Below are 13,442 nucleotides of genomic sequence, written 5' to 3'. Positions count from 1 at the left end.
TTGATAACATTTAATTTTTAAGATTGACAATTGACGCACAAAGTAAGCTGAGTTTATCATTTTAATTTTACTTACATCATATCTTTGAATTTAAGAAAGGACATGAGTGAATATAAATATATCAAAATGGAAAATGGCACGCTCCTTGAGACCAAGTTATGAAACATTAAATGTTTGTATAATATTTAATACAATGTCTTAAAGTTTTCATATTATATATTTTGGTTTTTATAAAATATATTTAATATTACCCTTATAACCGAGATAATTTAACTATAAAAAAGCGTCAAAAAACCTATTCACAGTTTAGATAAAATTCGACGAAAAATAGTTTATTTTATATATTACATTGTCAGTAAATTTTGGTCTAAGTTTTCAATTATATATTGTATTAGAGTAGCTGAAAAATAGACAAAAATTATCTTCTGTATAAATTATTTGGCAAAAATAGAGAATTTAGATATATTTTGTTTGGTTACCCTAGTTGAGACCATTGGTTGTGAACAACCAGTCCAGTCGCTAGATAATTAAAAATTGAATTAATTAAAAAAACACATTTTTTTTTCTAATCAGTGGGGTCAAAAATAGTCTAAATCTTAATTTTTGAGACACCAACCCTGTTGTGTTAGCTGCCATCTTGAACTATGACTACATTCAACATTAGGTAAAAACTAAATTGATAAATTGATTAATGATCACATTTACATCGGGTCTATATTGTGTGGTGCCCTATGCACCAACTGAATATTGATAGAAGCTGTAAATTGAATTCCCTATGAATTCAATTATTTTAGTTTTCTATATGATCAACATTTTTTTGCTTGGATCCAAACAATGAAACATGATGAAAACTTTAAATAGGGGGATAGCATCACGCAAGCAACATATTTTAAAAGGCAATATATGTCCCTTTGTAGATAGATATATCCAAATGTATCGCAAACGGAATAAATGTGATGACATAAATTTAAGTTCAGCAATAATTTCAATATGTATTTTTTAAATTTGAAAGATGTTTTTTTTAATTTTTTTAAATTTGAAAGAATGTTTTTTTTTTTTACTTTCAAATGCATAATTTTAAATTCAATTTAAGGTGGTACCAAGCTTCCTAACTGAACTGAAACTAAAATGTTAACTATTTGTAGCAAAAACTTGTTAGAATTTTTTAGATAATTAACAAAAATCAATTAGTTTTTTAAACAATTTTTCGTATAAAAATGTTCATTGGAAATTTTAAAAGTAATTACATTATCAACATTTAGTAGTTTAACATTTTACAGCCTTCGGGTAATTACCACAGTACATTAATTATACTGAATAGTGATTAAATCATCTTAGTATTTAATAATTTATAACAATAAAACTACATACGTAAAGTGGAGGTGGGCAAACCGTGAATTTCTAAAACCAGCATGACCGCTTTATATGCTTCTATCCATTTTCATTTACTGCATGAATTGAAATCATTTTCAAAGTTGCCAATTTCATCCAAATCTCTCCGTACAACCATATACCCCACCTCGAAACACCACTAAATACATTATTTTCTTGGAATGTGGCTACAACATTGAGTGAATACATACTTGGAACAAAATTATTCTAACTGCACACAATTATTCCAATAGTCTGTAAACTTAAACAATTCTGTTTGTGGTCTATATGTACTCAATCTATTTACAGAATAAAATGAAATAAAAATAACTGTCAATCTATTTACACAATACAGAGAAAGAAGTATCAATATACAGGCGTCTCCCAAAAGTCATGAAATATATATTTACACAATACAGAGATAGAAGTGTCAATATACAGGTGTTTCCCAAAAGTCTTTAAATATACCTATATTTACACAGTAGAGAGATAGAAGAGTCCATATATAGGTGTCTCACAAAAGTCATAAAATATATATTTACACAGTACAGATATAGAAGAGTCAATATACAGGTGTGTCCCAAAAGTCAGAAAATATATATTTACACAATACAGATATAGAAAAGTCAATATACAGGTGTGTCCCAAAAGTCAGAAAATATATATTTACACAATACAGATATAGAAAAGTCAATATACAGGTGTATCCAAAAAGTCATTAAATATACCTATATTTACACAGTAGAGAGATAGAAGAGTCAATATATAGGTGTCTCACAAAAGTCAAAAAATATATATTTTCACAGTACAGATATAGAAGAGTCAATATACAGGTGTGTCCCAAAAGTCAGAAAATATATATTTACACAATACAGATATAGAAAAGTCAATATACAGGTGTGTCCCAAAAGTCATAAAATATATATTTACACAATACAGATATAGAAAAGTCAATATACAGGTGTATCCAAAAAGTCATTAAATATACCTATATTTACACAGTAGAGAGATAGAAGAGTCAATATATAGGTGTCTCACAAAAGTCATAAAATACATATTTACACAGTACAATAGAAGAGTCAATATACAGGTGTGTCCCAAAAGTCAGAAAATATATATTTACACAATACAGATATAGAAAAGTCAATATACAGGTGTGTCCCAAAAGTCAGAAAATATATATTTACACAATACAGATATAGAAAAGTCAATATACAGGTGTGTCCCAAAAGTCATTAAATATACCTATATTTACACAGTAGAGAGATAGAAGAGTCAATATATAGGTGTCTCACAAAAGTCATAAAATATATATTTACACAGTACAGATATAGAAAAGTCAATATACAGGTGTGTCCCAAAAGTCATGAAATATATATTTAATAAAAAGATTTATTGATAATACTGATACAATTATTTTTTGACATCTCATCAAAGATGAGAAATGTTTAAAAAAATAATATGAAAATAACTCCTGTAATTGGAGATAATCCAGATTTTGTGAACAAGTATTTGGACACACTCAAAATGTTGTAAATACTGATACAAATTGTTAATATTCTTCAAAGTACTCTCCACGAGCATCTACGTTTTTTTCCACTGACTCTCCCATGCCCGGTAACCCTCTGGAAGGCTTCGATGGGAATCTCCTTCAGAGAAGTCATCACGGCCGCTCAGATAGTATCAAAATGGCATCCTTGGTGTGCAGTTTTAATCACCAGGAGAAAAAAAAAGTTGGACAGAGCTAAGTCAGGATCGTAGGGTGGCTACGGTGGCGGTGCCATGTTGTACTTTTGCCAACTTACAAATGTGCAGAAACATGAGACATTGGGACCAGCTTGGTGCATCATTCACACATTAAATTCTTCTGTAAAAATATAATGCACGACAGTTTTTGGAATGTAAAGTGTCCGCTAATAACAGAAAAACCATTTTATGGTCAGAATTCAACAAGTCACACATACGAGTCACATTTTCATTAGTTAGGCTTTTTGTTGGCCGTCCGAAGAGGAGGTCTTTGTTCACCCCTTCCTGGCACTCCCTTGAACTTCTTCACCCACCCTGAAACTTGCTCATATGATAGAACAGACTCCCCGTATGCTTGCTTGAGCAATTTGTGAGTTTTGATAGATTTTTTGTTAAGTTTTGTGCAAAATTTGATCGCCCAATGTGGGTGCACTAAATCAGTTAATTCTGATTTTCATAGCAGATTGAACTTTGGTAAAGCTTAGAATGCCCTCCATCTCATCCAACCAGTTCGAGCATGCAGCGACCAGTAGGGTTACGGCAAACAAAAACGTGACTTTTAGGACACAAATTGTATTTTCTCTCCAATATCTAATGTCATTACACTTCTTGACAGATTGTTATATGTTTAACTATATGTCTGTTTTGATTTTACTTTTATTTTACGTTTTTGATTTCACATAGGGTTGTTATAGACTGGGCTAGCTGGTAAAGTAAAATACTTTTACATACAATTTTAAATTTGTACAGACTGAATAACCTTGTAATGTTTTCCTATATTTTGCTTAGGATTTTAAATATTTACAAAATGAACAACCATGTGGCGTTTACCTATATTTTGCTTAGGATTTTTAATTTGTACAGATCGAACAACCTTTATTGGCTTTTACCTATATTTTACTTAGGATTTTAAATTTGTACAGACTGAACAACCTTGTGGCGTTTACCTACATTTTGCTTAGGATTTTAAATTTGTACAGACTGAACAACCTTGTGGCGTTTACCTATATTTTGCTTAGGATTTTTAATTTGTACAGATCGAACAACCTTGTGGCGTTTACCTATATTTTACTTAGGATTTTAAATTTGTACAGATCGAACAACCTTGTGGCGTTTACCTATATTTTACTTAGGATTTTAAATTTGTACAGACTGAACAACCTTGTGGCGGTTACCTACATTTTGCGGGTTTTACAGAGTATTTCATGTGTTTAATATTTACATCCTTACGAGTTTATTTTTACTATCGATATATTTGTTTAACATAGAGATCACATTACATATATTTTACAAAATTACCTAATCTTTTGTGGGTTTTACAAAGTATTTCATTGTTTAATATTTACATCCTTAAGATAGTTTATTTTTACTATCAATTTATTATATCGCTCACTCCTTTCAAGAACGTCATAAATAAAAAATCGACAATTTTCAGTTGTGCATGTTTTCGGAATGCCCAGAAAATGTACTATATCCCAGCAAAAGCGGCATTTTTAACTTAATATTTACCCGCTATAGGGGAGAAATTGTTGTTTTTGCATTTTGAAGAAAAGGTATTGTTTAATTTATTGTTTTTGAAATTATAAAGTTTTACCTAAAAAGTTGTTTTGCATTGTAAAAAGTTCAATAAGTGGCTTGATATCTATTTTTAATACATTATATTATATTTTCAAACTATTAAAACGTTCTCCTGAAAAATCAAGTTTTTTTATTTGTGACGTTCTTGAAAGGAGTGAGCGATATGTTGAACATAGAGATTCACATTACAAATATTTTACAAAATTACCTAATCTTTTGTGGGTTTTACAAAGTATTTCATTGTTTAATATTTACATCCTTATGAGAGTTTATTTTTACTATCGATATATATGTTTAACATAGAGATTTACATTACATATATTTTACAAAATTGCCTAATCTTTTGTGGGTTTTACAAAGTATTTCATTGTTTAATATTTACATCCTTACGAGAGTTTATTTTTACTATCGATATGTATGTTTAGCATAGAGATTCACATTACATATATTTTACAAAATTACCTAATCTTTTGTGGGTTTTTCAAAGTATTTTATTGGTTAATATTTACATTCTTAAGAGAGTTTATTATTACTATCAATATATTATGTTAAACATAGAGATTAACATTATATATTTTTTTCAAAATGAACTTATCTTTTGTGGGTTTTACAAAGTATTTCATTGTTTAATATTTACATCCTTATGAGTGTTTACTTTTATTATTAATTTATTATACATATATACATGTTGGCTTATTTTTATTTTCAACAACAGTTTATCATGTTGCCAAGTCTTAAACGTAGACATTTAAGTGTTGGCACTTTCATATCTGCGCTATATATAACCCAAACTTAAGGATTTATTATTTTTTGGATATGTAACTATATCAGAGATGTTAAAATAATAAATAAAGGATAATATCAGGCAGAAATTAAACATTAAGTTGTGCAATAAAAATAATACAGCAACTTATACAATAAAACGTAATTTAAATGTGGAATATAAAAAAAATAAGTTGTTGATTTAAAAAAAAATATTTAAAAAAAACAATATAATTCGTTATCATGCATGATGTTGGGTTCTATGATTTACATAAGAGATTGCTAAATATGTTTCATTAATTGATTTGGCAGTCACTTTCTGGTAAAATCTATCCATTTTTAATTTGAGTTTTACGTAAATACCATGATTTCTTAAAATCCATTCAACCTTCAACGTCCCAAGGACACAACCCTGCAATTTAGGCTTAGATTCACATACGGTGTTTGAAAATTATGCGAAACGCATGTCAAAATACATTTTAGGAAGTATTGGTATTTACCAACAATTGGTATTTAAAACAAATAAAAAAATCTTAAAGTTTAAAAAAAGTTTAAAAAAAAATTAATGTATAAGATTGAAAGTGTTATTTTTTTTTAAATTTGTGTAATTAGAAAAAAAATTAGCCTTTGTTGAGCGTGGTCGCAGGCTTCGGGGGCGCGTGACGTAGCAGGACTTGGCAGAGGCGCAAGGCCTGTTCGACGACCGAAGGGGCGGTACCAACCTCCGCTGCTTCAGAGGCCGGGCCGACACTGCGGAAGCGGGCCTTTATGGAGGCCCTGTTACCTGCCTGTGGGGCACCTTGAATACCGTCATCTTGTACACAGGGACATTCGTGCAGTTCAATTTCCAAAGCAGCCACCTGGTGACAGACCACTTCCTGGTTGGCCGCTTGCTGGCGTACGGCCCGCTCATAAGTACTTACAAGCTCATTGATAGCTATTTGGCGGGCGACGCTCCTTGCTAAAATGATAGACAACCTTCAGCATCGAGGAAAACTGAACTAACCCTATCTCGGTCAATTATATACAGCTACGGATACAGAAACCTTCGCACTCGCTTAAAATGAGATAATTGGCTAAAATTAATTAAACTTCTCGTAAAAATCGTTCTTTTTCAATTAATTAATAAATCTGATGAATATTCTTTACTTTTCATTGGCTGGTTTAAGTGATCACTTTACACATGTGTAACATTCACCAATTCTACCCATTATTGACAACCACACTACTCAAATTCTTGAAAGTTCCATAAATATGAACCAATTTTGAAACTTTGTTATTGAATCACTAGAACCTCACTTGAGACATCTATTGGAGATACTGCTCAATAAAAAGCTTCTTTTCATCTCACTAAGATATTATCTTTAGTTCCAACAGGAAAAAAATCGCAATATAATTTTGTCTTTGATGCATAATTGGGGAAACTCACTTCAAACGTTCCAGACAAAACATTCGAATCCTTCCCGTCTTTTCTTATCTTTTAAATTTGTGGCTTAAAATAATATACCTAGGAGTGGTAAATAAAAATGCAAAGATGAATTTAAAACAAAAGTGACGTAAAGCACCAACACAAAGGTTTATCACTATCCAGTTATTTCTCGTATCGAAATTATATTTGTTTTCTTATGTAATCATTAAGTCATATATGCACTATGGAGGGTACTCACTTATCCTCCTGGAAGGGTCCGCAGCGGCAGGGTAAAGGTCAGCGGGTCTCCTGCTGCGAGGCGCGGATCTCCAAGCGCCGGGGGGCCCGCTAGAAGGAAGCCTGCTGGGGGGGCTGCCAGGGGGGCTGGCGGAGGGGCCTTGGGCAGAACCGGGCCCAATGTAGTTAATCATGCACGGTGTCCCCCTGTTGGTGCGAGGACCGCATCTCTTCAGGTAAAACAACCCGAGAGATTGCCGCTCGGAATACCTACCAATCAAAAACGAATTGATCAATATTCAACTACACAAATGCTTTCTATGATTACTACGATTGCCAAGATGGACTGAAAGTGATATATCAAATGGAGTCATTCAAAAGTCTCGAAGTAAAGTTAATTTAATAATTAACTATACTACTTAGATATCTCATTAGTAATCGAGGCCCAGGCGGTAAGGTTTGATTTTATAATAATATCTCGGATAGTCTTTAAATAAGTGAAACTTTTCCATTTGGCATTAACACACTAAGGACGGAAAAGGTCTACCCGTTGGGTCAATTAATGATAATGGACGGTGAGGGTATTTTTACCCTTTGAGCCGACCTCATTTCAAAGGCAGAAAAGAAGAAATTATCCAATGTTTTTATATGAATACTATATTACCAATCTATTTAATAAGGTGTTAACTATATGTATATAATTATCAGACCACCTCCGTAGTGTAACGGTCAGCATGCTTGGCTACCGTACTGGAGGTCCCGGGTTCAATTCCCAAGGGGGGGGGTCAAATAACTATAAGTGATTCACTCTAATATTTATTCAATAATACCCTTGACTGATACCTGCAGCGGTGGGCTGTCCTTCATGTCCTAACGATCAAGATAACACTGTGTTTATATAATGCAGTGCTCTATGAAGCATCAAGTGTGGACAAGAGATGAAGGAGAAGGAGACATAATTATCAAATCCTGTCGCCAGTGGTCCGCAGGCGTAAAAAATACCCATTTGAAATAAGTTAAGGCACGGGATGAACAAAGGTTTGCAGGCGGAATAGACAGGAAAAATAACCTCGGAGTAGAGTTCATCTTTGGGATGGTTCCGGGCTGGAAACTCTTGTTATACGTTTAGGTCACACTTCTCTTATGTCAGGCTGCTGGCTCTATTTACGGGCAGTAGATATTGAAAAGCTCCTACGTTGAACTGGGTGTTGCAGAGGTGTGTAGCACCAGCCAACAAGTCTTCACTGGAATAATAATTTTAAAATTGGACTATCCCTTGCTTGCATTGCAGATCCACAAAGAACGCACAAGGGGAACGCCATTTGCCAATCATAAAAAAATAAGAATTTAACTGTTTTAGTGCTAATTTTTTTATTTATAAAAATGATAAAAAAGCTGTTTTTTTAATTATTATTTTCAAATTAACTGAACGTTGTCAGGGAGAAAAAAATAGATTTTTACAAAAAAAGGGTTTAATTGTATTTTTTTAAAAATATTTTGACGAATCGGAATTTAAGAAATACGCATGCTGCGGCATATCGTCAGTATATTGACATCCCCGCTTTTGGCACAGTATGATAGAGACGATATATCGATTTTTAGATCAATACAATGTATAATACTCAGTAAAAAAAACAGCTTTTTAAATACAATTGTTTAAGACCGGTTTTTTTTAGTTTATTAATGTATACATGACTAGTTTCGAGAACTATAGATTTTCTCATCAACAGGTGAAAATACAAACTCTATTTTCACCTGTTCAAGAAAACATCTGTATTATTTTTTGACATCTCATCAAAAATGAAGAAGAATATGGAAGTCTGGGCATTTACGGGGCTGACGACCGTCATAGGCTGGTTTAAGTGATCACTTTACACACGTGTAACATTCACCAATTCTACCCATTATTGACAATAATGCTGTGGTTGTCAATAATGGGTAGAATTGGTGAATGTTACACGTGTGTAAAGTAATCACTTAAACCAGCCTATGACGGTCGTCAGCCCCGTAAACTCCCAGACTTCCATATTCTTCTTCATCTTTGATGAGATGTCAAAAAATAATATGAAAATAACTCCTGTAATTGGAGATAAACCAGATTTTGTGAACAAGTATTTGGAAACACTCAAAATGTTGTAAAACATCTGTAGTTCTCGAAATATGTAAGTTGTGTCTACATTACATAACTCAAAAAGTGTTTTATTTCTATAATTAAAACATCGTGTTATTCCGCAAAGTAATTGGCAAATCAATAAATAATAGGACAATCTAATAACTAGTAATATTATTTGACAAGCAGGATATTTCTTTCAGTTCCTATTTTTTTCGAATTTTACCTTATATTAACGTGAGAATGCGTGAACGTATCCTGCTATATGAGTGACAGTCCGATATATTTCTTTTTTTTTAGTTAGATAGCACATGTGTTTATTTTTCTGTAAGATTAGAAAATATTTTCCCGATATGTACTTAAGTAGCCGGTGGCGACCATTTTGACTTTGTGTATATAAACACATGTTTTTTTTTTTACTGCATTGGCAGCGCCATCTGTTGAACGCAACACACGCAATACTTAAAATTGCACATGGCAGAAAGCATGTTTCTTGACAGCTTTTAAAATATTTTATACCCACAGGTATTAAAAATATAATTATAAATTAAATAGAAATGTTTGCTATCTCTTGTCTTCCTTTTCATTTAACCAGACTGCAGAAACGCGTGGCTAGTAATTTGATAAAATCCTTCCATTACTTTGCATGATTACACTAAAGATGCATGGTTTGCAATGAATCATATGAAATAAGGGTAAAAAATCCCAGATAATATGGATAGCTTTTGACTTATGACCTATGCGATCAGCTCTAGTTGCATGGCGATAGCAGTCTACCGTTATCGGTTTTTGCTGTGCAGACAAAAGCTTACTCGAGACTTTGGACGCGGAACTATATTCAAAAGTTTATACTGGCTGGTTCAAGAGATTCAAGAAAATATTCCAGTTGCATAATGTCGAGAAACAGATGAAGAGTATCTACTGAAGCGAATGTTTAATATTAATTAAACAGGATTATTCTGGAAACGAAAGGGAACGAGCACTACTTACATACGCAAAGAATTTAAAAGCATGTCTGGATCGAAAATAATAGTTTTAAATAAAGGAAATAATAATTTTTCGGAGTTCGCTAAGCATATAATAGATAATAATCACACATAACAGTAATAACGTAGTACATTTTGAAATATTAGAAATAAAACTTTTAACAAAAACAATATGGCAGTGATCGAGCCTCCGCCATACTGTCCGCATTTCCATAAAATATAATTGACTACTCTCTTAGGATTACATGTAGCGGAGGGTCGGGCAGGATATACGTTTAGACGGCGGCAATAGCGTGTCACAAAGGAACATCTATCTACGTAAGGCAGATACCGGGATGACGCCAGCGATCGGCGGGGAAAACTCGCCACACACTTTTGTGTGACGCCATTCGTCGGGTCGCATGTTACCAACCGCCGACTCCAAACAAAACGGGCGGAGGCTACTACTCTTTACTTGTTACCTCCTAACATCTAAATATAACATTTTCAACGTACCGCAGAGGTCTTGGCGTCTTAAAACACGTATTACTGTTGTAACAAAGGAAAAATCAATACGTCGCGGAAAGCAACGACGCGCCCACTCATATTTTATCCAAGTGGGTGTATAATATCTCTTCGTAAGAGTGGCTGCCGCAAAATAAATGACATTTATGAGTTATTTAAATGAAATATTCACCCACGCAGCAGATAGTGGATTATATCTTCCCCAATCTTGACTGACCGGGATGGACCACCCTACCGGAACCAAGGAGCAACTTGTTGGAAAATCACAGATTTTCTCAAAGATAAGAATCTGGAAGATCTACAGATTATTTCGATATTTTCTATATAAAATACCAACCCTAAATTCTAAAAAACACAATGGAAGGACCTATTTGCATGTTCAGCATTATACAAAATACGAAAATAGTCAAGAGTATATATTTGATATTATACAACAAATAAGACTTTCAGACTTAGGGCGCTTGTGCACCACCCGGAATTTTACCATCCGGCATTTCAGTTTTGAAAAATGAAAGCGACTACGACAGTTTAGCGTGATCGAATTTACGTGTAATTTACGTGATCTATGTTACGTGTAATTTACGTTATCGAATTTACGTGTAATTTACGTGATCTATGTTACGTGTAATTTACGTTATCGAATTTACGTGTAATTTACGTGATCTATGTTACGTGTAATTTACGTTATCGAATTTACGTGTAATTTAATCCACTACACGGAATTTCACCGCCCGGCACGTCAGTTAGCGTTTTTAAAACGACGATTGGCTTGTGCTTTTGTCCATCTTTCTTCGGATCGGAGCTCTTGATCGGCGCGTGATCGATTATATGTTTTGCACATACTATGCCCATTTTGAAAATACTAATTATTTGAAAAACTGTAAATACTTAACAAAAATGATATACGTGTAAAATAATAAACGGATTCAGGGAAGATCTACCTTTATTCTAAACTTACCTATTTGTTTTAAACATAAAACTTCGCACTTAATATTCTATATAATAAAAGTTGACGTTCATTTAACTTGTTTATCCCTTCGACAAGTAACAATGGATGACGGCACGATTCGGTTTGAATCGCCACAAAACTGCATGACTCACATGCTCCTGTGCGGCCGAAACACTCTGGAACTGGCTGAAATTCAGACAGCGCGTAGTTATACATTGTCTTTGAGAAAAATGCATTTTTTGCGCTCTAATCGGCGGTTGTTGACAGGCGCTTTATCAGTTCACCTCATACGTACGTTAATAATTAAATCAAATGTATGTAGGTACTATAAATAACAAACCTTATCGCTCTGCTTTACCAATATCATAATGTAAAAGTTACTTTCTTAGTTTATTATTATTAAATATCACATAAAACAATATTTGTTTACGTCAATGGATTTTTTTTTCTCGTGGTAACAATAACAAGAAACGTGGATAACAATAAACAGTGAAACTCGGTTATAACGTCATCGAAGGGATCAATAAAATTATAAAGTTACATCAGTGACTTAAAAGAGACCCTTTGAAAATGCTCATCTTATGGGAAATTATAGCATAGCAGAGAGACCATAAATCTATATGATTTTACTATCTTTTATACATTTTTGTCCGCCTCCGTGGTGTAATGGTTAGCGTGTTTAGCTACCGTGCTGGAGGTCACGGGTTCGATTCCTAGGGGGGGTGAAAATAAATATTAGTGATTTTACACTGTAATATTTATTTAATATTACTCTGGACTGGTTCCTGAAGCGCAAGAGTGATCACCTTGCCTTCATGTAAGTAGTGATCAATATAACACTGTGTCAATTTGATACAGTGCCCTATGCACCATTGGGTGCGGATAGGGGTTATAAGTAAGTAATAAGTAATACAATTTTAATATAGAGAAGGTATAGAATAAGGACCTAGGATGTACCTTGTGGTACACCAATAGAGACTAAATTATTACGTGAAATTAAATGTTGAAATATGGCAAAATTTTTACATTCTCAAAGTTATGAGCAAAACCAGGAATATGTTGTAAGTCTTCCTCAAGCATTCCTGCAGAAAATTGTGGTCAATCGCGTCGAAAGCAGCACCCATATCTAAAAAGGAAATCACAACAAGGTCACCAGAATCCAGATCAGTTATTAGACAGTACTCTCTCTACGCCTGTCTCTGAAGAGTGGTATCGTCTGTATGCTAATAGCCTCTCTAAAAATAATTTGTCTGTCGACATACATCAGGCAAAAATTTTAAGCAATACAGGTAGAATGAAGATGGGGTGGTAGCTAGAAAGGTCCTCGGAGTCCAGCTAGGAGTTCTTCGTAAGAGGTGTAATGTTAGTATTTTAACCTGTTAACCAGGAAAATCCTTTTTTTACTATACAACATGCAATGGGAGCGCACTTTTTCATAAAGACGTGTTATTACGTCACACAGACGTGACATATATTATCATCATGAATGTTTAATGATAATAAAAATGTTATAAAAATAATCACAAATGAATAAACAAAAGTAGTCTTCTTTTTCTACCAGCCGGTATATTGACTTTGCGCTGATGTCAATTCAATAGCTTCATTTATTTGGATAGATACTAAATAAAACATATTTTAAAATAAAAACCTTATAAATGTAAAAAGTATAAACAATAAAATAAATATATGTTATGAAAGTAAGTCACAATAGACCTAATATGGTCGCAGCGACATAAGTGATGCCAGATCTCTTGACCTCTTATAAAAAATAAATGAAAGTAGGAAGCATAA

The 13,442-nt window shown here is 33.2% G+C and overlaps 1 protein-coding gene across 1 annotated transcript; it reads right to left on the bottom strand.

Annotated features, from left to right (window-relative positions):
* Window positions 1–995: 995 nt before the first annotated feature.
* LOC148311311 (uncharacterized) lies at window positions 996–11,062 on the bottom strand. The gene is made up of 4 exons (XM_088256870.1): window positions 10,879–11,062; window positions 8,172–8,346; window positions 7,125–7,372; window positions 996–6,418 (listed from the first exon to the last, which is right to left on the bottom strand). Exons 2-4 carry the CDS (start codon window positions 8,186–8,188, stop codon window positions 6,078–6,080), a joined length of 606 nt encoding a protein of 201 aa, XP_088112996.1. The 5' UTR covers window positions 8,189–8,346; window positions 10,879–11,062; the 3' UTR covers window positions 996–6,077.
* Between the last annotated feature and the right edge of the window lie 2,380 nt (window positions 11,063–13,442).

The sequence above is a fragment of the Brachycentrus maculatus genome, unplaced genomic scaffold (genome assembly GCF_059751285.1).
Source record: "Brachycentrus maculatus isolate JH-2025_06_01 unplaced genomic scaffold, ASM5975128v1 h1tg000068l, whole genome shotgun sequence".
Classification (NCBI taxonomy): Eukaryota; Metazoa; Arthropoda; class Insecta; order Trichoptera; family Brachycentridae; genus Brachycentrus; species Brachycentrus maculatus.
This window is presented reverse-complemented; position numbering and strand designations above follow the sequence as displayed.